Source organism: Hemicordylus capensis, chromosome 5 (assembly GCF_027244095.1).
Source record: "Hemicordylus capensis ecotype Gifberg chromosome 5, rHemCap1.1.pri, whole genome shotgun sequence".
In the NCBI taxonomy this organism is placed as follows: Eukaryota; Metazoa; Chordata; class Lepidosauria; order Squamata; family Cordylidae; genus Hemicordylus; species Hemicordylus capensis.
The window spans coordinates 181,517,308-181,542,217 of record NC_069661.1 but is presented as its reverse complement, the minus strand read 5'-3'; the positions used below and the strand labels follow the sequence as shown (position 1 = coordinate 181,542,217).

Below are 24,910 nucleotides of genomic sequence, written 5' to 3'. Positions count from 1 at the left end.
GAAACCCAAAACACCCCACTGCTCCCCATGGGTAGCTCCTAGGGGCACCAAAGTGGGCTGCATGATATGATATGCACTACCTACCATCCAATCCAAGGAGCAACAGGACTTAAAACACAACTGTCCTTTATTGTTGCAACATGAATGAAAGATAAAACTGCAGAAGCTCCACCCTCAGCTACTGCTCCCAAAACCACAGGAGCTCCTCCAACCTGCTTCTGTGCGCCAAAGGGTGGGGGGGGAGGAAAAGGGGGAAAAGGGCTATAGGGAACAATGCGTGGAACAGCCACTAGACGCCACTGTCGAGCACTCTTTCCAACCCCGGGTTCCCGGTCCAAAAAGCAGGGTTTTAAAATGTATGACACCGCCCACCCCTTTTGAAGGTTGTGTCCAGGAATTCCCTCTGACGAATGTAACCCTAAATATCACACACTTATTCCACCTTGGAAGCATCCTCGGGTGGGCGCCTTGCAGCGGCAGTCCACAATGTAATTGTGTGTGTACAGGGCAAGCAAGCCACACATCTGTGTAGCACAACGGAAAGGTGTGTGTGTGTGCGCGCGCGCGCCCCCGCGCGCAACTCCCGGAAAGGTATGTGCAACTCCCACGCCTTTCGCTCCCCGCTCAAAAAGTGTGTATCTGTGTGTATCTTATCTTATCTCTCTCTCGAAATTCGAGCCAGGCCCGCGAGGGTATCTTTATAACAGAGTCTTGGCGTGTTACGTTAGAACACCCACGCGCACTTCAGAGGTCTGCCCGGGACTCGCACTCCTTCTCCTCCCTCTACCCGAGCGGCAGCTCTACCACGCAACTGCGTCATTCCCCCGTTGCAATTTTTGTGCTTGTTTTCCGTCTCGCATTGCGCTTGCGTATGCCCCCTGCAGGCCGCCCTCCTCCTCCTCCGCCCTTCCGTGGGCGAATTGGCGGACCTTCCTACAATGCCCCGGGTGGCCGTGCGGGGCCGGTTTATACTAACTCGTTGGTAGGTAGCGCAGCGCGTTCGTCACGCTGAGCCCCCTCACCAAAACGCGATTGGGTAGCGCCGCTGCGCAGCCCGTCTGCGGAGGGAGGGAGCCAGGGAGGCCGTCCTGCGCGGCTCGTCTACCGCTGCCGCGAAGGGACATGTGACTGGGGAGCGGGCTGGGAGGAGAACGCGCTGGGGAAAGCGGCCTACTTCCTTCTCCCTCGCTGCCGCGCGAGGCCTTCAAGCCGGGGATCTCGTACGCGCCACGGAGGCGCCGGAGGCCGGAGCCTTCATGTTGAGGCCGCAGTAGCGGAGCTCCCGATCAGCCTGCCTTGCTCGCTTGGAAGGTGCCGCCGCCGCCGCCGCCAGGTAAGACGGCTTCGCGACATGCGGGAGGCAGCTCGGTAGAAGAAGGCGGAGGCCGGCCGGCCGTTGGCTGGGAAGGGGAGACAAAGGGAAGGCGCGGGCCGCTCTCCCGGCGCCGCCGCTCCGCACGGAAGCTGCCCCGCCTCTTGTGTCTCGGTTCAGTGGGGCCTTGTGGGGAAGCAGAGGCCTGGGCCGTCTCGCCGCTGCCTCGCCTGGCTCCCTAGCATGGTGGTGGCGCAGCGAGAGCAAAGACGGGGTCGGGGTCCTTCGAAAACTCAGGTTGGCAACATCGCTGGAAACAGACCGCGGAGGATGTGTCAGTCGTACAGTCGCGCCGCTTCTGCCTGGGCAGGCAGTGAAAGTTTCTCCCCCTAGGACTTGGGAACGTGTAACAAAGTTACAAGGGAGGGGGGCTGCAGGCAAGCGCCGCTCTCCGGCCTCTGGATACGCAGGAAGCATTAGGCGGCGGCAGTCCCGCTGGAGTCGGGAAACTGACCCTCTCGCTCACCTTTTGCTTTGGCAAACTTGTTTACACGCACACATCTCTGCTTGCTGAAGCCCCTGATATTTCACCCCTTTAGTTATGTCTCCTTGACATAACTAGAGGTGACATATCCGGGGCTTCAGCAAAATGGGCTCTGAAAACGGGCGCTGCACAGAGTCCTGAAGAACTTTTGGTCGGTGGTTTTAACCATAGCTGTGAGAGAAGTGGGTTGCATTTCCCCCCAACAAATAAGAGTCTGACCAAGGAAGGAAGGAAGAGGCTGCTACTCCAGGGCACTGAAAGGAAAATTGAGCAGGCATTTTGTGGTGGTGGGGGGGGTACAGAACAGCCACTCAAATGCTTTTATTCAAAAGAGCTGTTTGGTAGTGTTTTTATTGTTCTGCAAGTGAATACACAATCCTTTAGAAGGGGAAAACAAAAAGAGGTATGGGAAATGAACTAAGGAAAGTTTCACTTTCTCTTTTCTGAAACATGCTGATTACATTGCAGGTTCTCATCTTTTTCTGCATTTATGGGAATTGTGGAATGCCAGACTTTTAAAATGTGTTTGAAAGCAACCAAAACTTGAGCTTATAATGATAATAATTGTCATTATTTAGTGTTTGATATGGCATGACTTGCACTGAATATTGTAAGACACTGCTTTATTGTGTGTTTTATGCAGGGTAAGCATATAGTGGCAGTTTCACTGTCCATTGAAGCAGATGATGAAAATTAGGATTTTTTTTGTTCCATGTATTGTCTTCTGTCAGGGTACTTGTGGCTTGTTGAATTAAGGTGTATGCACAGGCCTCTTAAATTTGTGTACTTCAATTAATGGTATTGCATTGTTGGTGGTTTTCCTTTGCAGGACAGTTTGATACACTCGTTTGCCTGCTTGAAAACTTAATGATGAGTTTGAAGAACATAAGGTCAATTCCCTAGGATCTAGGCAACAGTTGTACTCTAATGTTGATGTTTGATCCTCCAAACTTGTGCTCTTGGAGTAATGAAATAGTTCCTGTATTCCTTGTGTCTGATGGCAAACTATGGTTTGAGTGACTCCTCCAAACCAGTGTTAGCTCTTTACCTGCAGTCCTGGTTTGGAGGGTTTGCTCAAACAAACAAAATAGACAGTCAACAATAGTGCACAAACAGGACAGCTGCTAGGACTGGTGTGCCCATCTTTTGATCTTAGTCTTTGTCAAGGGAGTATTGGAATCCTTTCTATAGCAGTTCAATTATAGCAGTTATTTTCAGTTGGTTAGAGGTAGCTGCTATGAGACAGTCCATTTTATTGGAATTGTGTGTGTGTTATGTATATTTAATTTATTGTTAAACTTGTATACCGCCTTTCATTAAAACAATCGCAAGGTGGTGAGATTCCTTTTACAAACATTAAACTGGAATACATTGGGAATTCAGTCCTAACAGCTATAACATTTCTGTAGGGCCTACTCAAGCCATTTTGGTGGCTCGCTGTAACAAACTGTGAATCAGGATGTTTTCTATTAAGCTAAGCATGAAAGTGCAGAACTTGTTTCTAGTCCTTCAAACTATGATGTAGAGGATTGAAAATACAATGTCTGAATGTAGCCATCATGTGCTGTCTTCTAATGAGTAACTCTATCCGTGGAAGCCACATGACATCTCTGACTAGAAACAATTCAACATCAAAATATAGAGTTTAGAAAAATCCTTAATTTGCTACACAGGTCTTTCTCTTGCTGATTTATTTATTTATTTATTTATTTATTCGGTTTCTATACTGCCCTTCCAAAAATGGCTCAGGGCGGTTCACATAGAGAAATAATAAATAAATAAAATGGATCCCTGTCCCCAAAGGGCTCACAATCTAAAAAGAAACACAAAATAGACACCAGCAACAGTCACTGGAGGTACTGTGCAGGGGTGGATAGGGCCAGTTACTCTCCCCCTACTAAATAAAGAGAATCACCATGTTAAAAGGTGCCTCTTTGCCAAGTTAGCAGGGTTGATAGCATTACATTGATAGTTCATCATGTATTTAATCATGAGTTATTGTAACTGTTTTCTGTCTGTGCATCGAAAATGAGAGGGACTGATACCTCTCTAAAGGTATCTGAATGTTCCTTTGCAGTGTGGAATTATTTGGTTGCCAGCAAACCATTGGTTCAAAACAGCTAGTGAAAAATAACAAATTACTTGCTAGGGTATAATTGTTTTTTCACACTATTTTGTGTATTGTAGAAAGCAGGGATCTCAACATAGGAACATAGGAAACTGCCATATACTGAGTCAGACCATTGGTCTATCTAGCTCAGTATTGTCTTCACAGACTGGCAGTGGCTTCGCCAAGGTTGCAGGCAGGAATCTCTCTCAGCCAGCAATGGAACAAATTGTGGAAATGGACGTCGGATGTAAAACCCCCCCCCCATTACCTGATGTGCCTTGAAATCCCCCACCCCCGAGTTACAGTACTACCTGCATATACTTCATAACCTTGTGGGTTTCCAAATCCTTGTGTGTACATCTTTGTAGATATGTCATGTACAAACAACCACTTTGTATATAATTGTGCTTTGGTAACGTACTGTATGCTTTGGTAGTTTGTTGGTTCAGTAAAAAAAAAAATCTTGTCCTATCTTGGAGAAGCCAGGGAGGGAACTTGAAATCTTCTGCTCTTCCCAGAGCGGCTTCATCCCCTGAGGGGAATATCTTGCAGGGCTCACACATCAAGTCTCCCATTCATATGCAACCAGGGCAGACCCTGCTTAGCTATGGGGACAAGTCATGCTTGCTACCACAAGACCAGTATTGGGTTAATGTAGATTTATTTATGCGATTTATATACCACTTTTCATTAATAATCTAAAAGCAGTTTGGAGACTATTTTGATCGGATTGGACTAATTTGATTTATTTGACTAAATTGGTTTGATTGGAGACGAATAGCTAAGAAATGGGAATTTGATCTTCAAAGGTGCCAGTAATCTTAAGGCATAGCTGGTTTTCTGTGGTAGACAATGTATGTTTAATTCACCTTATTTAATATACCTAAAGCTGAAAGTCTACTTTTGACTTATTAAACATTAATTTGTTTACTAAGAATACTTGTCTTGGGAGAGTGAATTGTAGCAAGTAGGTATGTGGGGATGAACAGAGAGAATACAATATATTCCAGACTATAGTATATGACGTGAGCCTCTGCATCTGCTTTTATTTATTGGCAAGTGGCATCTCACTGGATAAAAGGTACATGCAGTGACTTGAGTGCACCTAGTGGGATTTTTAAACTTTGACCACCACCCTTCCCACCCTGGTTGGAAACTTGGAAGTAGCAGCTGGAGGATGGAGTTTCTCCATTTGTATCTTTAAGGCATGGCCTAAAACAGTTAGGTGTGCCCTGTTGCTCATCAAAAGTAAGACAGAAAGGTGAGAGAAACACTTGCTAAAATCATAATGGGCAGATTGTCATGCACAATTATGAGGTGGATGTCATCATCTGCAAAAAACAAATTCCATGCCAACCTGACAAATACATGGTTACTATGGGAGAATCTGGAAATATAGAGTAAATTTTGGAGGACATCTCCACATTGAAGTTTGATAATTGCTATCTTAACAAAACGCCTTAAGGGGGAATTGACGTGGATTCTCCATGGTGGGGTTTTTTTGATGAGTGAGTTTGGTTCCTCTGCCAGTTTTCTTTCCTCAAGGTAGAAATCCCATGCTTTAAAGTAGTCGGTTGCACTGATGAGTATTGATACATTTAGGGGACTCTGGAGTGGCACTGTACTGGCTTCATGCAGTACATTTTAGTAGAAAGTAGAATGATTATTCATTATAAAGGACCTTTAAAGAATTCTGGTTTACTGTAACCAGAATTTGTAAACAAGCCATTATATGTAACCAGGATCTTGGTTAGAGATCTTCTTACCGCTGCTTCTTATTTTACAATTTACATTCAAAAAATTATACATGTGGAAATGTCTTGGAATCTCACTACCACATTTTGTATTGCTATGATCTGCTGTTAAAGTGGTATTCCTAATTTTAACAATACTGGATATTAATCAGACTTAATTATTGATGTCAATATCTTACAGGTTGTATTTCTTAAGCAGAAATGAAGAATAAAAAGCAATGTGTAAAAAATGCTGAAGATGAAAAACACGAAGACACAGAAGGTAGCTTATATGCATGAATATTTTGACAGAATTCTTACAGAAAGTAGAACTATATAACACTTCATTTTAGCATTTAACCCTAAAACATTTCTCTGAAACTTGTGGAATTGTCCTATGAGAAAATATGAAACATATTTTTAAACTTCTCTCATTTTAGTTAACAAGATATTGTGCCCATTGTCTATACAGATCACATATGCAGTATTTCATTTCACCTGGTTTTCCGTGAAGTGGCTGCAAGGCTTTCTCTGTAATATGCAATGGGAAACTGTGTGCACAGTCTAGAGATAACAAATTTTTAGTACTTCTAGGCTGGAATAAGACCAGTTGAAATCACTAGAGCTTACTTCAAAGGAAGCCTACTTAAAGGAGGAATACTTGGCTCCTTGTATATTGAGAGACATACTCCCCTTGCAAGTGTTTCTTGTGTTCATCCTCCAGAACCTCTTTGCCCTTGCTCAACATTTCCCACAAAATTATCCCCTTGATAGTCTCTCTTAGCTCCCCCCCATCTTCCCAGTTGTTTGAACTTGGATGAATGAAATATTATTTTAGGGGTGCACTGGAAAAAATGAGTCTGGCTCTTAGATCCATAGAAAATGTGTTATGACCTGTACTATCATAATAGCTTCTTTAAAAGGATTCAGTAACATCACCGAAGATGTTTCAGTTGGTGTCTGCTACTAACAGTAGGGCAGAACAGAGTTCATATTTACATTTTACTGCCAGATGCTGAAACCACACAAGTATGGCTGATATGAACCTGTTCTGCATATGAAATGCTCAGGGATATCTGTTTGCATATTTTTTCAGGATTATAAGTTGGTTGGTGGGCCATGACTTAGAGTGTGACAACTTCTCTATTTCAGAGGCTTGTTAAGCCTTACTTTGCAGTTAAGCCTTTTTATTCCCATTGCTCTCAGTGGCATTTGGTGTAATTGGGTGGAAGATATTGAGTTGGATCTCTGACTTGCTTCACTGCTCAACTCACAAAGCATTCAGTATTCATTTTTCTAAATTTATGTGTTTGAACAAAAAGTGTACACCAACATGCTGTGAAGTACCACTTAAGTGGAGGTTACTGTACTTTGAACCAGTTATAGCTTCTGCATTTTATAGCAGGTGAAGAGAATGAAGAAAACTGTTCCTGTTCTTCTAGCATTATATCCGATGAAGGTGACAGGTGCCCTATCTGTTTAAACTGTCTGGCAGAGCAGGAAGTTGGCTTTCCTGAAAACTGCAGTCACATCTTCTGCATGACCTGCATCCTTAAATGGGCTGAAGTAAGTCAAGGCAGTTGCTAGCAAACTTGCAAAGTGACTACCTTAACCTTTAACATTAAAGTATATTTTAATAAGTTGAGTGTAACGTTTTCTCCTTATTATGACTGGCATCAAAGACACATTCATGGAAGATAGGCTATTAATGGTTGTTAGCCTTAGTAGCTATATATTTCCATCAGAATCAGAGGTAGTATGCCCTTGAACACCAGGGGCTAGGAAACACCAATTGGGGGAGGAGGTGGTTGCCCTCTTTTCTGTGCTTGTGGGTGTCCCAGATATAACTGGTTGGCCACTTTGTGAGGCAGTAGGTTGGACTGGATGGGCCTTTGACCTGATCCAGCACAGCTTTTCATAGGTTCTAACAACCCAGAACATAGTGGGGTTTGGTCTTTCCCAAACATACCTGATATATGGCCTATTGCTTTTGAAATTGAAAGGACTTTCAGAAGCAGTATCTAATGGGGACCAAGGAATCTGATTTTCAAAGGAATGAGAAAATGTTTTGCTGATGCCTAATTATTAGGATGTCACTCTTATTTGTTAAAGTACTATTTTGTTATCTGTTCTTGTTGCTCTGATACCTTATTATAAATTGCTAAGAAGGGAGCCATTGTCTTCCTGCATTCTGTAATAGTGGTGTCTCTGTGTGCAACTTTGTAGCATTATGGTTTGGTATTCCACTAGCAATATAATCTCTCCTTTGATTCTGATTTGCCAACCTCTACTCCTGGACCTGAAAGGGAATTGATAAGTTATTGGATTCCGATCCAGTGGCAGTATAGCCTTTCGTAATCCCCAGATTTTGGTTTGGTGAATTATGAAGCATTGCTGCCCCTGCGGGCTGTGACAGGTGTAGGGCCGGTTTGCAGTTCCACACCTGAATTCACCAGCTCATGGACTACCATCGGATTCTAGGATCTGAACTGGACCCATTTTTGTAGTTTTAAAATGATTTAAAGATCAGACTACTAAAATGTGGGTTTGCATGGGCTATGAGCTGGATCATGCAAATCTTTAGTAATTTCTCAGGCTTTGTTTTTCCAGTTTTCTTTTATTGTTGCTGCTTTCATAATTCTTTTTCCTGTTTCCGATCTGTGCCCTGGTTAAGCTGAAATGGTTCGTTAGGATAGCTATGCAGAGTCTTTACTGAGATGGTACACCTAGTCTGGGCTGCACTTTTTCAGTCTGCAGATGAGGGTGTGCATGATTGATATTCCAAATAAAAGCCTGGGCAGCTTCAGCCTGACATCTTGTTTGGAGCAGTTCATGTGGGGAAGTCATGTGAGCCCCCATCTACAGCCTGTGCAGTCCAGGCACAGGTTGACGGTCGCAGTGAGAACTATGGCAGTATCACGTTAAAGTCAATGAACTCATTGGGCCAGTTCAGACATTAGAAGTTGGCTTTGGGGACACACATTCTCCTGCCCACCCATGAGGTGGAAGAATTCCATTTCCAACTATAGAAACAAAGGAAGATCTGTTTTGACATCCAGATCTGGATCGTGATCCATTGCATTCATAATGAAATGGGTTCTGCACCTGCGCAGGGACCTCACGGGCAGACTAACTAGCTCCTCAAGACGCCCACTCTGACCTGCACGTGGTTCATGCTTTCGTTGTAAACAGCAGTTGGGGGCGTTACATCCTCAGTTTTTGTTTGATCGCCAAAGTGTCTATACCTTGGTTTTGGCTCCTCGTTTTAACTGAAATAAGAAAGAGAGAATTTATTTTTTATTTTTTACATTTTGTATCCTGCTCTTCCTCCAAGGAGCCCAGAGCGGTGTACTACATATTTAAGTTTCTCCTCACAACAACCCTGTGAAGTAGGTTAGGCTGAGAGAGAAGAGTCACCCAGCAAGTGTCATGGCTGAATGGGGATTTGAACTCGAGTCTCCCCAGTCCTAGTCCAGCACTCTAACCACTACACCATGCTGGCTAAATAGTTCAATTTAGGATTGAACTATCGGACTGTTGACCTCAGGACTACTTTTGACTATCCTTACTTTACGATTTAACTACTAAGAATAAAAATGGACTTTGAGAGACGTAGTGAGGAGTTTTGCTGGACGCGGTGGGTGTTCGCCCCATCCATGCCTAAAAATGGAGACAAAAATGACATTTAAGAGATGTGTGGGATGCCGCTCTAAGTAGCCGTCTAGGACAACCATCACAACTCGTGCTTGTTGTGTCTTGGTAAGCAACACAATAGAATAACTTGTAAAATCTGTTGCTCATTCTCTAAACAAACACTAAAAAACAGAGTGCTAATTGGCCAGTTTGCACATTGTGACTGAACTTGGTTTGTTTCTATCCACAGTTGGAAGTGGAATTGTTGTGATTTGCACATGAGTATGGAAGGGTGAAGCACATGCTCTTGAAATTCAGAGATGTCTCATGGAACCAAGACTTAGCTGTGGTTCTGCATGACTTCTGAATAGGTCCTGTTTCTGTTGTCAAAATGGTTTAAAGATCAGTCTGCTAAAATGTGAATGTTTTGGACTTAACCACCTTTCTAGCATGCTGTGTGGCAGTGTGAGCATTCTATAATAAAAATATCACCAGTATTTCGGCGTAGTCTACATGAATTCGAGTCTCTCTCTCTCTCTCTCTCTCTCTCTCTCTCTCTCTCTCTATATATATATATATATATATATATATACTGCTTTTAACATCATCATTAAATTGATGCTGCATATTACATTAATTTGATGGAAGCAATACTAGAGTTAGAAGCTTAATGCCTTAGCCCGGAGATTCGTTTGCACTAGATGTTGCACTAGGTGTTCCTTTATGTCGCTGAATGTCAGTTCAGTTAGACCTGTCAACATATTAAAGAATGTCTAGGTGATGATTTTATCTGTTGTAACAAAGTGATTAATTTGATTAAATTTAAAGCATTTTTAGTGTATTGATCTTAATTCAGGTATATATTATTGAAATATGTGAGAATTTATGGTTTTTATAAAATAAAAGCTACTGCTCATTGTGGTTTGGAAAGACTATCTTTCATATTCTTTTTTTTCCCTCCTAACAAACCAAAGCAGACTTTTTTTAAAAAGGTGTTCTATTTCTTTGAAGCTCCATGGATTAAAAATTGGCTTTATGATTTGCTGTTTTTGTTGATCTTTCAGTTGTCAATTAATGCCTGCATTTCAAGTGAACACATCCTAGGAGACTATTCATGCAGATTGAAACAGGATGCTGCAGACATGTCTTGATCTGTATAATAGATAGGCAGCATACTTTTAACATTATAATATTTATTGTAAAATGAGGATTCAAAATCTTCTTTCAGACCAGGGCTTCCTGTCCAGTTGACCGCAAACAGTTCCAAGCTGTATATAAACTCAATTCATTGAAAGACTGTATAAAGGTAAGTTGCATTTTTTAAAATGGTATTACTTACAAAATATTACCATCAGTGTAAAGACGTGAATAAATGTCAGGCTACTAAGACCAGGGGACAGTTAATAGCTTGTTTTGATTTTCTTCTAATAGGAGAACACGTGCCTGATGGGAGTGAAAAGGCTGGGCTTGCTGTTGCTGAGAGGAGAGGAGCAAGTTCTGGACTTTGTGATCCTTCCAGAAATGGCAGTCACATTCTTCAGGGCTACCTTCCAGTGGGGAAGGGATAATCATCACAGAACCTCTTCCTCTCTGCGCAGCAGTAGTATGGCGGACCCCCTTGGTCCCCTGAGCCATTTTGGAAGGGTGGTATATAAATTGAACGAACAAACAAACAAATAATAAATTTAGCACTACTGTAGTGTGAGAGATGGTGATGTTAATAGTTGCATTGATGCCGTTCCAACCTGCAAGGGCGTTAGTCAAGGCTTCATACTTGCTCTTGTCCTGTTTAACTTCTACATAAACGTCATGGTAGGTCACCTAAATAACCCAGACTTCCACCCTCCCAAGCTGACTGCATCTCCACTCTGCTTTATGCGTATGATGTGGCAATTCTCTCAAGGACCCCCATAGGACTCAGAAGAGCTCTGAGGGCCCTCCCTCAATATTGCAAGGAGGATCATCTGGAAATTAATTAACTATAGCAAAACCAGGATTATCGTCTTTGTTAAGAGACCAAAGACACTCTCCTCCACATAAACTGGAGCACAATTGAGCAGGTCTCATGCTTCAAATACTTGGAGGTGGTTTTTCATGCCTCTGGTACCAGGAAGGCTCATGGCAGCCATGTTGCACAAAACGACTAGAGGAATGTTGCTGCCATCTTAAAATTCTTTCGTACAAGAGGTGGCCATTACATGTCTGCAGCCCTTAAACTATTTAAAGCTAAGTTGCTGGTACAATTCCTCTATGGCCTTCAGCTAGGCCCCTTTTCCAACTTTGCCTCTCTGAAGCTTTTCCTGTCCAGATTTCCAAGAGTAGTATTTAAAGTGCCCTGTTGTGTCTCTAACGCTGGTCAATGACTGGAGGCAGGCCTTGTGAAAGTGAAGGCCAGAGTATGGCTGACAATGCCCAATTACTGGTTAAGACTGTCAAACTTCCCAATGGGCCTGGGCCGCCTAATGCTGCAGGATAGCTACCCATCCACGTGGTAATGAACTCTGTTGGTGAAAATATCATCACTTGGACTCTCCCCTTCCCACTTACTTTCGATGGATGATGATCATGCAAGTACACTCTTTAAACGACGCATAATGGATGCAGAGCACCAAACTGACAGGCAGGGTTCCAAACTTCCATACTGCTGAAAGTCTAAGATACATAGCAACACCTACTGTATGTCTTATGCAGCTAGAAGCCCTAACTACAGAAGGTCCTTCACCTTGGCTTGCTGTGGTGCCCTCCCTTTGGCTGTGTTAGATGGGAGATACAGGAAGATCCCCTTCTTGGAACATCTGTGCCCCTGTGATTCCAGGGAAGTTGAAACCACTGAGCATGCCCTCCTTCATTGCCTATTTTATAGAGACATCAGCAATACCTTTATTTTCCCACTACTTATTAGGTTGCCAAGCCACACAGCCAATGCTACATCTCCATACTACTTTCTGACTGTAGCCCTTTCATAATGCATAATATTGCTAAGCTCTGCAAGACAGCATGCAAAATTAGTCAGGATCTGCCTGCCAGCAAGAATTAATCAGTAGAGATGTGCATGAAATGGATTCTGCCCACCCCCCCGAGGTCAAAGTGAAATGCAGATCCCCGAAACATTTCATCGGAACAGCGGTCTAACCAGCTTGAAACGTTTCAAGGGGTTTTTTGGCCATTGGGAACAATGGGGAAACCAGAAGCACCCCACTGTTCCCTATGCTCCTAGGGACACCAAAGTTGGTTGTGTGGTAGGGCATGATGCATGCTACCTACCATCCAACCCACAAAAGATATAGGCATGCAGGCGATTTAAAACAATTTTTTAATCTTTTCCCCCAAACCTCCATAGGAGCCAATGGGGATTTAGGAGAAAGGTTAAAGATGCGTTAAAAATAGCCTGCTTACCCATTTCTTTACAGTTTAAAAATGGCCAAAAAAGAATCACTGACCCAGAATCCACTTCCAGCCACATTGCCTGTACTGCAGTAACATCATTGGCACAAGTTGCGCTCTCACACACAATTGGCTCCTTATGTTCCTAGTGTTGCAACAGCTGCCACAGCAGCACTCTTAGCAGCAAGCATAGCCATTAGTTCAGCTAGTTCAGCTGAAGTTCAGCTTTTCTCCCTCCCAGTTCCTTTGAATACATTTTGAAATTTCCTTTTTTTCTGTCCCCGCCCTCCTCTCCCCCCCCTCCCCAGCCAATTCGGGCACAGTTGCCAATGACAACTCAATTTTTATGAAAACAAGCTAACCAAGAATTAAGGAGATTGCAAGCCAATCACAAGCGTGCCAGAAAACCAATCAGCAAGTGGAAAGCAGGCTTCCAAAATGGTGTTTGAAACGTTTCAATCAAAACAGGGTTTTTCTGTTCTAAGCTAGAAATAGGCTCTTTATTTAGAGCAGAGTTTCTTAACCTTGAACCCCCAGATGTTGTTGGACTACAGCTCCCATCATCCTCAGCCACAAAGGCCATGTCTGGGGGTGATGGAAGTTGTAGTCCAATAACATCTGGGGGCCCAAGGTTAAGAAACCCTGATTTGAGGGTGTTTTGTTTCGAACTTGAAACACTCAGAATGGCCCGTTTCAAGTTCAAATCTTTTAACATCAAAACATTTTGTGGTTAGAGTGCTGGACTAGGAACGCGGAGACCTGAGTTCAAATCCCCATTCAGCCATGACACTTGCTGGGTGACTCTGGGCCGGTCACTTCTCTCTCAGCTTAACCTACTTCACAGGGTTGTTGTGAGGAGAAACTTAAGTATGTAGTACACCGCTCTGAGCTCCTTGGAGGAATTGCAGGATATAAAATGTAAAAAATAATCGGCCCCGACACCACTCATACCTGTACTGTTGCCTTACACTCAGTTACTCAGCCTTATAGCTTTTACTGTTTCAGCTTATCTTCTTAATTTTTAGGCAGTTTATTATTCTTATATTTTATTATAGCTAAGTTATTGTCCTAATTCTATACCTTTTTATAGTTTTTATAGATTTTCATAAATTTTAGTCCTACAATAAGTTTAGAGTTTTTGTCATGCAACTCTATAGTTACTGTTTCCACAGCTTATAGCTTAGTTTCATAGTTTATATGTTGTTTCTGCTGTTCAAAGACCAAAATAAAGATATTGATTGATTTTAATGGTTGTATTGATTTTGCCTCCTTATTGTTCTAATTCTGTTATGCTTCATGCGTGGCATGTCTACAACTCTCTGTGTTAAAGTTATAAGAATATATGCAGGACATAATGTGACACATTTGCTAGTGATAATTTTATAGTGTTATATTTCCTAATTGCAATAAAAGTCACCTGTGTAAAAATACATATTTAATTAGTAGCCTTAATATAAGTTGATATAAGTCGGTAATGCAATATGCATATTGACACTTCAGTTCTCTTCACAAAAGACCCTTTATTATGCAAAAGTCTTTTGTAGAAAGTTGGTGTAAATCAATTAACATTTCAGAGTACATGCCATCATCAGTTTCCAGTCAAGCACAGAAAAAGATTATTTTTCTGTGCTTGACTGGAAACTGATGATGGTGTGTACTCTGAAACATTTTTAATTGATTTTAATACCAACTTTCTACAAAAGACTTTTGCACAGTAAAGGGTCTTTTGTGAAGAGAAGTATAATAGCCTTAAAACTCTTTTGTTTTCTTGCAAAATGCAATGCAGGGCAACTTATTTGACTGTTTAATCTGACATTAGGCAAGATGATCACAGTACAAGTTTAGGGATGAGCAGAACGTTTTGACTCAAAACAGTCCGTTTCAAGTTGGACACAGAACACCCTTTAAATAATGTTCACACGATGCAGTGTGGGCCACTGCTAGGCACATGCAGTTGTCTTCCAAGTGCAGCTGTACCTGTGCTGACAGGGAGGAGAGGTTGACAGCAAGAAGCTCCTATAAGCATAGCAATGCTTCAGGTTGAAAGGCTGCATAGGCCAACTGGATTATATTCTTGACTTCGTTATTAAATTTTTTCCTTCACTTTTTTTTTGGATAAATTAAGAAAAACACTTTGAGATTCCTGTAGCTTTTTTGTGGAGGAGTGGGGCGGATTTTTACATGGTAAATCATGAGACCTGATCAATTGTGTGGTGTCTTTATAACTAAGATTGGGTGGAGCCTCTTTATACAGACAGCACTGAGAGGTGTGTGGTGTTTTGCTTTTCTGCAGTTAACCATCTAAGCTATGCTAAAAGATTACCACACAAAGTTCCTTTGGAATCAAGTGCAATGATGTTATGAATCTGTGTTGATGTTTATAAATCATGTATGTACATTAAAAAATCTTGTAGCTTTAGTCATATGACTTGATTTTAGATAACAAATATTGGAGCAAATCACTTGGATAACTGGTGTACTAATTACAATATTAATATTCCTTGCAGGTTCAGATAAAGCAACAAGTAAGCAAAGCAGATGACCTACTTAGCTATAATAAGAGCAAGCATTGCCCTATGAATATGAAAAACTGCATAAGGTTAGTAATACATGCTGTAAAATGTGTGTTTACAATATATTAAGAAAAGTCCAGTTTCATATCTGAAATGTTTTCTATCTTTGCCTGTGTTTGTACATACGAAATGTAAAGTACTATCTTCTGCCTATTTAGTAAGGCAACGCTCTCCTGTACTATTCATGTTATACCTAGTTCTTTGCATAAATATCAGTCGGACGTGGTCTTGTAACTTGATATATTTATCAACTGGATGCTTTGTTTATCAAGCTTATTCTGGGTTGCTGTAGCCTCTTTGTGGTAAATACTAGAGGGATCCTCATATTGTTCTCTGGAAACAAGGAGCAATGCTTTTTTTAACCCTTGGTGGAAATCAGGGTGGATCATACCCCAGTTGAGAAAGCAAGGTCAGGGTAGAGGACTTTGTATTCATTGGCTGACACACAGAGCATGGATGAACCAGGGCAGCCTAAGAGAACTTCTCAATTAACTGCACCGGTGCTGTGGGGAAGCAGTAAATGTTGATGCTCTCCCTTCCCTCAAAGCCCTCTGTGCCACCTGAAAATATGTCCCTGAGGGCTGAGCAACCTTCAGGGACATATTTTCGGGTGACACACAGGGCTTCCAGAGCAGGGGAGAATGTTGAAAATTGTTGCTTCCTGCTGCACTAGTGTAGTTAGCTGGGAAGTTTTAAGCGCTCTCCTGCTGCGTCAGTACACCCTTGCTCTATATGTCAGCCAGTGTTCTGCAACTCCATGTTCCAGGTCTAGATCAACCTTAATGAGGTTAAGTGTCTTGTAGTGTTTCATACACCACTCCCATAATATCATTCAAAATTGCAGGCTACATTCTGCCTAGCCTTCTGTTGAGACAAGGGACCCACCAGAGGTGCTGCACAACTTCAAATGCAGTGCCAAAGATGTAGTGATGAGGCTGCTGTGGAAAGAGAGCTCATAAGTGCTGTCATAATACTGTAATCACTTTTTGTCTTGCTTAGACCGGATCATGATCATTCCAGTTTTTAATTGTGTGGTTGGTGTCCCACATAATCCAACCCCCAGGTTTTTAAAGTATTTGGATAACTTGGGAAATTTGTTATCCCAAAGCCTAAATGATACAGTACATTTGTATTATCTTTGGGGTACTTCTTACCCCAAACTATTTGTAGAGATATTGGAAAGAGTGAGCATTTGATTTGCTACAAATCTAGAAAAGATCTTTTGTGTTCGGCTTCTATTCTCTCCAACAAAACATGGAAGGAACAGATGCTGGTCTAAGCATCTGTGGGCACAGAGTGATTACAGTATTACAGCAGCATTTTGTGGGGACCCTAGCGATGTAAGTGCATAGTGGTTTCATTTTCCATGCAATGCAATCAGTTGTCCATACAGCAATATCTGTATTAGTAAAAAATGCCATTTTAAGTAATAATATGAGAGTGCGGTGCATGAAACACACCAGAGCACTTAACTTTAAGGTAGATTCTGACCTGGAACATGGAGTTGCAGAACACTGAAGACAACGTTTTATGAGGTGTGTTTTTTCCCCAAACAGGGCACGATTCATTCTGATTTAAACTGAGAGTTAAATGAAAAGGCCATATATTTTCAAATACTTAATGTCCTAGGTGTAATCATTAGATGATATGCTCTAGGATACTGAGAGTTAAATGAAAAGGCCATATATTTTCAAATACTTAATGTCCTAGGTGTAATCATTAGATGATATGCTCTAGGATACTTATTGGTTTTATTCCCACATGGGGCCCTGTTCTGTCATTAGTGCACACAAAACTTTTTTTTATTGCAAGTAACTGATAATTATTGTTTCAGAAGACAGGAAAACACAGGCAGGAGACCTTTAAGGGCAATCTTCTGTAAAAGCTGGAACCAAAAACACAGTAAGCTTGTGATTTTGTCATTGCCTTGGTTTCCCTTTGGAATTTAAAAAAAGTCATATTACTAGTGTGTTGGATGTATTTTGAGATATGGCACATTTCTATCAAATTAAATACCTTTGGGCTGATCTATCAGATTACATGTCATCTCTGAGTTGAATTCAGCAGCTCAAGAAACTCTATAAAGGCTCATTTTGGAGTGATGCGGGGCAGGAAGTCACAATAAATCAAAATAAATGCTTCCATCTAGAGAGCTACAGGACTTCTGGCATTCAGAGAGAGATCCTGTGTTCAAATATAGGCTTCTTCCAGTAGTTAATGTTGGAGGCATCTCTGTGCAAACAGAGGTGGCACATGCTTTTGAAGTGAATTGATGAACCTTGATGCACAAGCCTTCTGTGTGCACACCAGAGTTTCCTCTCTCATTGAAGCAGGATCAAGCTTCATGTCATACATCTGTCAGTTCCAATAGCTTCTTGGGCCTGTGCAAGTGTTCTGTTCTGTATACCAGAACACACTTTGTTGCTGGATTTTCTTTTCGCTTGACTGTAGCACTTTGCATTGTGTCACAATGTTTCCTTGAGTTTTGGGAACAACTTGTGTGGTGAATGGGGGAGCTCTTCAGACTGGGGTTTCATGAACTTTCCTTTGTACATGGAAGCATCCCATGTAGTCCTTTAGATCTTGACCAAAATCTCACTTGGTATAGTGTCCTTGGCTTGTCACTCATGTAATGATGAACTACATAGTCATATAACAACTTTACAGAGAGTTAGCTGTATTACTTTGCTGCAGCAAGAGTGAAGAATCTAATGGGATGCATCTGATGAAATTGACTCTAGTCTGCAAACATGTATGCTGCAATACATTGGTTAGTTTTTAAGGTGTCCCAAGGTTCTTTACTAAAATACAGATTCTAAAATACTTTTGGTCCTGAAGCACTATTAAATAAAATAAAAATAAAAATCCAGGAGGCCCTCGTTAATCCAGCACTTGTGGTTTCATGTATCCGCAGTCAGGTAATTGGCACCATCCAAAAAAGGCTTAAATCCACATATCTGTGGATATGACCATGGAGGTCATTTCTGGCTGCCATTTTGGGGCTTATTTAATTTTAAGTCCAAAAATTGTGATTTTTTTCAAGAGAGAGAAACAGATTTTGGCACTCTTGGGCATTGCTGAAGACCATGGTAGGGAACATTATTTTGCGCCCCCCCCCCCACTTTTGGCCTGTGTTTACTGGTTTCCAAGCCTCCAGGAACCTAACCCCTGCTATTGCATTGGCTCTAATGACCTGGTATTCGTGGATTCCTTATCCACAGCAATGTCGGGGAACGGAATGCCTGCAAATACTGAGGTTTTCCTGTATATGTTTTTCTTGATGATCCTGCAACAGATGCACAATATGCCAGAAGTGTGGTGAGGATAGGAAAGTCCCTCTGAATGTACAGAGCTAGTTGTATAGCTTACTAAATTGTGGCCTTCATTGTGATTCACTGTATACTGATTAAAGAGCAAATACATTGTGTGTTCTTTTAAATAACTTGTGTGCATTCTAGTGATTATCAGATTTTGTTTCCTTCAAGAATTGCATGCTTTTCTGCTTTTAGCTTTTGCATTAGTAAAATATCTGCAAAAATGTATAAAATTAACTATAACTGACTTGATGCTCATGAATATCAGCTTGAAGTGAGATTTTTGCATATTTTAATTATATAGATTCTTCAAATGTGGAAGATAAAAATTCTGTTTCCCTGAAGAAAAACAAGGTTTGTTCAGCCTGTTACTCTTTATAAATGACAATGATTTCAAGAAAGCACCTTCTTAGAATAGGTTTAGATGTGTATAAATGTGTGGTTTTCTTTCTACTATACAATTATGATACTGTTTTGGTGTTTTGCTTACTTTTAAGCTAGCATTCACATTTATCCTGGAATTCTTTTGAAATTTAGCTATATGAACATCCATTATACATTTACAGAATCTGTGTTGTTCCAAGGAAGCAGTTTTCAAAGCAATTGTGGGGGAATTTTCACTCTATTTAAAATGAAGAACAGCAGATGTAACAAACTGACACAAATAATGTTTCCAAATAACCCTTGATGTCTTTGTCACTTCGTGGATATTTAAATAATAATTAGATTAAATCTGTTTAAAAGTTGACTTGTTAACAGTGGCATATTTTCCAGTTTTTAGCGGGGTGGTTTGAGGAGAGTTCTGTGTCTGTATCGGAGCACTAAAGTTCTGTAGGGCCAGTGAGTTGAGCTATCAGAATTTACAGCTGATGATAGCTAACTATCCCCTTTATAGTTACAATCACATTAAGATAAATACTAGTTTTTGCAGGAGAACTATTAACAAATCATAGAGCAACTAATCTGTTCCTCTGGCATTGGAAAGCTTAGTAGTTTAGAAACACCAAGGAATGTTTGTTTCAATTCAAAGCAGCTAAATTTCCAAGTGACTCTAGTCCTGTGCAATATGGTTAGATCACAACAAAGCCTTTAGCAGGTTTGGGCTTTCACTTACAGCGCTAAAGTGGAAGAATATGACAGGAGATTACCTATGTGAGTAAATGACAAAAAAAGTTCAGTCCTTGAAGTTGGCAAATAAGTGAGTGCTTGAATAGCAGAGGAGACTTGTTGCAAAAAGGTCAGATAGGTGGGTTTTCCAGAAATTTTTGAACTTGAAAAATTTTCCCAAATAAATTTTCACTTCATTTACACAAAGTTTGCATTATTTTTTTTCTTAAATTACTATACAGACTTTCTTAATGCCCTAAATAGATTGTGATCTTATTTGGCATGTTGTTTGGCTCATTCCATACAGTTAAAAAAAACACCACCTTCAACATATTAATTTCCCCTCACTGTATTTCTAAAGCATTTCAAGCAGCCAAGTAGAAATTTAAAAATGGAAAATTTTCAATGAAAAAAATGTCCACCTCACATTCCTGAAAAAGGCAATTTAAAAAAATCAAGCTTAGAGCATAATAACAGGAAGAAAGGCAAGTTCTTCAATAACGTTGAATAATATTGGCTGCATTTCCAAATAGTAGCTTGGAAGAAAGTTGACATAAACCAGTTTTAAGCTAAGACTTACTGCATCTTAGTGCTCACTGGTGGGGATGTGCACGAGCTGGTTCAGCACCTCTGGGAAGTCCTGAACTGGCTCGGGTGCCAGTGTTCGAACCAGTATGGTAGGGTGGGGAGCGGTTCCCTTAAAAAGCAGGTAATAAGCAGACCCTTACCTGCTTGTCTGCTGCCCCACTGCTTTTCAGGTGGCTGTGTCTGCTCTCCATAAAGCTATGCAGGGCTGTGGTGCTGTTTCCTGCAGCCTCCGCATTTCGACACCACCCAGAAGCTGCATGGAACAGTGCCACAGACCCACACGGCCTTTTGGAGATTGGACACTGGTGCCAGAAAAGTGGCAGGGTGGTAGATGAACAGGTAAGGAGCTGCTTGCCTGATTTTTAAGGGCACTGCTCCCCACCCTGCTCCCAGCTGCCTGAACCGTTCATGCACATCAGTAAGGACATATCAGTATGTCCTTACTGGGGTGGCAGTTGTGTTCAGACCCAAGGTGATGGGAGGAGTATAGCTCAGCTGATGAATAGGTCCAGGATAATAGTACAAACCTGAATCCACTTAATGGATTATCTCAACAGGATGACTAGTCCAGGGTCAGGGCAGTGGAACCTGACCAGACTTTGTTGATCATCAACTGGCAGTGAAGGTGTTACTTGATTTCCTCAAACATATCTGACAACTTAAAAATAACACTTCTTGGAAGAGCCACAGTATTCAAATGTAAAGTTCTGCGTATAAGTAGGGAAACTACATGCACAAGTATAGGGTGGGGGAGACCTGGCTTGGCAGCAGTTCAAGTGAAAAGGATATAGGTGTCTCAATGGGCCTCGGATTGAACATGAGCCAGCAATGTGACACAGCTGTTTAAAAGCTGCCAATGAACTCTTGAGCTGCATTAACAGAGGTATAGTATTCGGATCACAAGACCTAATCGTTCCAATATACTGTATTGCACCTCTATACTGCACTCGTATAGTTTCACTGTTACTCACTTGGAATCCTGGCTGACATCCAGAGCAATGGCGTGCTTGCAGGAGGACCCTGGGCTAGTGCAAAACTGTTGTGCTAGCTAGTTGCACTAAGTCTGGAACTGGTGCTCCACACTGCTGTCGCTCTTTCTCAGACATGCTTGCAGTTGCCCAACAGTGTGAATTTTCCTAACTGTTAGAGCTATTAGTGGAACAGTCTGTGTTGTGCAGTGGTAGGCTCTTCTTCTCTAGAGGTTCTTAAGCAGAGGCAGGACAGCCATCTCTCAGACATGCTATAAAGAAGGTGTCTTTCAACTCTAAAATTCTTTGATTTCTTACTTGCTTTTGATAAGCTTAAAAAGATGATACTTTCTCCATCCCAAGCATAAATAAAAGCCTCCCCATCTCTGACAGCTTTAAAAAAGAATTTAAAGACACATTTGTTCATCCAAGCTTTTTAACTAGATTTGTGGTTTTAAATTGTTTTAAGGTTTTAATTTCTGCTTTAATTTGTTTATGTTGCTGTAAACCATCCAGAGATGGAAGTTTGGGGCGCTGTATAAATATTCTAAATAAACCAATATCAGATAAAGGGTTTGCATCAGACCTAATTATTGAAAATAATTATTTTTTAATTGGGAAAAGATAAGCTCAGTAACTACTGATACTGAGAAACACTAGAGGGAGCGTTAGAATGTATTTGTATAAACTTTAAATCATTGTAAGATATGATACTGCTGGTGTGTAGCACCAAATGCAGTTAATAGGGTCTATTCAAGAACAAGCAATAAGCGAACAAGCAATAAGATAGCTTTCTTTTTCTAAGTGTGTTAGATCATGGACATGCCCTATTATACAGGCATTTTGGGTGAACATTTGTGAACACTGTTAAATGAATTACAGCTAAATCCTACAGTTGTAGCGCTTGGAATTGTAATTCAGTTTATTCCAAAAGTGATTTATTCCTTAATTTTCAATTTGATAACCACTGTGAGAATTGAGAGATCATCGAAGTCTGGCTTTTAGCACAACTATCTAAACTGAGCAGCTAAGAGATGGAAAGCAACAAACAGAAAGTTAGCATCTCTGTATTGGTTACTGGAAACAAAAGTACAGTATTAATGTAGATCTGTATAATAGTTTTAATGGAATTAAAAATGTGTTTACATGAAAAAAATGAGTAATTCAGCATGTAGCCCTGCAAAAAAACAAGGATCAATATACTTCATTATAAAAATACTCCATTATAAATATCAATTGAGGTCTATGTTTTATTTATTTATTACATTTATATCCCATGCTTCCTCCAAGGAGCCCATAACCAATAGCATGGTTATGTTTTTCCTCACAACATCCCTGTGAGGTAGATTAGGCTGAGAGATACATGACTTGCCTAGAGTCACCGAGTGAGTGTCATGGCTGAATGGGGATTTGAACTTGGGTCTCTTCGGTCTTAGTCCCAAGACAGAGTTGAGATGGCTACCATGTGTGCTTTTTCTACATCTTTGTTGTGAAATAAAGAAATAACTTTCAGTTAATGGTGAATTATATATTGTGTTAAATTTAGAACTTTTTTTTGTAGCCCAGAAGACAGACCTGCTCAAACAGATTTTTCAGAAGTAATATATATGATAGATTTTCTTCAAGTAGCAGTTTCACTGGAGAATCGCCTAGTTATCGAAATTACTGGTCAGTATGAATCTATTGTTCCTTGAGTGGTGTGTTATGGTTCCTTGACTTGAGATATATTGTTGGTTTTTCTCATGGAGAAGCCACCATGTCTCAGGTGCCAGGAATGTCTTGATTGGAAATTAAAAAGAAAACTCTGGTTTGTTCATGTCTTTTCCAGTGGAACTTAACAGCTTAGTGCGTTGACTTTTGGAAATTCCATGTTCAAACTTCACCTCTGCTACAAACTCTCGTATTTTAGGCAAGCCACTATACTTGCCTGAACCATATGGCTGCTGAATGGGGATTTTATGGACCCTAGTGCTGTTGTAAGGTTACTGAGAATGTAATGTAATTACAATTCAGGGTGTTTGATATGATCTTTAAAGTGCTATCTGAAGCACTGCCTTACCACATAGATGAGACTACTGGTTTTGGGCCAGGCCACTGAATGTGGATTGGGCTCCCCCACTTGCCAGTACTTTAGAAATTATAAGGGACTGTTTCCTCCCACCCCTGCACATTGCAGCTTTTTTCAGCCTCCAGGCTAGATCAGTTGCCTGCCTATCCTCACTTCTTCTCTTTGCCCATCCTTCCTCCTCCACACCTCCTTTTCCCATGTAGGCCTACCTTGCCTGGCAGTTTCCAGCCTCCCGCTCTTCCTTTTAAAAAGGAAATCAGAAGAGGAAGTATAGTGAGGCCAGTAGGGTGCTAACCTAAAGTGTCTCCATGAGATACTTGAGGCCAGCACTGACCTCCTTGCAGCAACAATGATGATGAGGAAAGCTGGCAGTTAGCAGGCACATGCAGTGGAGTAGTGTGTCCTCTGCTGGTTCCCCTGTTATATCTGGGCCTGACACAGGAAGTTCTGTTCTCTTCCCTATTGTCAGCCTTGACACCCAGACTCTGCTGCTCCCATGAGAGCCTGCTGACACTTCCGTTTTAGTCTTCAGGTGGATTGCAAAGTCTGCTCTTTTCTATTAGGTTCATGGCACATGAGGCTTCTGAATCTGATGCTGTACTATGTTCTATCTGATGCTGTACTATGTACTGATGCTTTTAGTATGTTTTGTAGCTATATATTCTTCTTGTTTTTGCTGTACACTGCCTTGAGGGCTATGCAGAAAGATAGTATGCAACTTGTATAATAAAGTGTTCTGAATACTGGAAATATGCTGTCTGAATGTTAATGATTATTCCATCAACATTTGATGGGACAATTCCATCAACATTTTCAAACTTTAAAAGCTTGTAATGTCCTTTAGCCCACTTGTCTCCTGAATCTATTTGTTAATCTTTTAATTTTTTTTAATAACTGCTTGTAAAAACATGCACTAAAATGCACTAAGTTTTAAAAAATTATTATTTCAGTATAGAGACTGACAAAATCGATATACTTATTGAGCACAAGAGAAGAGAATTGGAGCTGTCATGTTCTGTACTAGCAAGAGCAGCAAGGTAAACTACTAGTTTAAAATGTGTGTTCTGTTTTTAACAAATGTATTGGGTCAGCAATTAAATTACACTACCTGGTTAAAGTATCTAAATACAAGCAACAAATATTTTAATTGTCTTTTCCTGCCATCTTAAAACTGTACTATATTTTCTGAATTAACTATATGACTGGCAGACAAAATAAAATCCTTGTGCCAAAGTGGACTTTGGTACAGAAGTGTTTAATACATTCAATAAATAGAACTTTAACAGTGCATGGTTTAGTTGTAGTAGTAGTAGTAGTTGTTATTATTAAATCGATTTCTATACCGCCCTTCCAAAAATGGCTCAAGGCAGTTTACACAGAGAAATAACAAACAAATAAGATGGATCCCTGTCCCCAAAGGGCTCACATTCTAAAAAGAAACATGATAGACACCAGCAGCAGTCACTGGAAGTACTGTGCTGGGGGTGGATAGGGCCAGTTACTCTCCCCCTGCTAAATAAAGAGAATCACCACAGTAAAAGGTGCCTCTTTACCCAGTTAGCAGAGGAAGGCTTTT

At 41.0% G+C, this 24,910-nt stretch overlaps 1 protein-coding gene across 11 annotated transcripts in view; it reads left to right on the top strand.

Annotated features, from left to right (window-relative positions):
• Positions 1 to 572: 572 nt before the first annotated feature.
• The window catches only part of SCAF11 (SR-related CTD associated factor 11), a 34,263-nt gene continuing 9,925 nt past the window's right edge, over positions 573 to 24,910 (top strand). The window contains exons 1-9 of one of the 11 annotated variants that reach the window (XM_053254146.1): positions 573 to 591; positions 5,902 to 5,982; positions 7,102 to 7,265; positions 10,561 to 10,638; positions 15,224 to 15,315; positions 17,124 to 17,191; positions 18,908 to 18,957; positions 22,828 to 22,934; positions 24,285 to 24,371. In XM_053254146.1, coding sequence (XP_053110121.1) covers positions 5,922 to 5,982; positions 7,102 to 7,265; positions 10,561 to 10,638; positions 15,224 to 15,315; positions 17,124 to 17,191; positions 18,908 to 18,957; positions 22,828 to 22,934; positions 24,285 to 24,371 — 707 coding nt within the window. In that variant the 5' untranslated portion in view covers positions 573 to 591; positions 5,902 to 5,921. The other 10 variants (XM_053254145.1, XM_053254150.1, XM_053254154.1 and 7 more) reach the window with 10 other exon arrangements.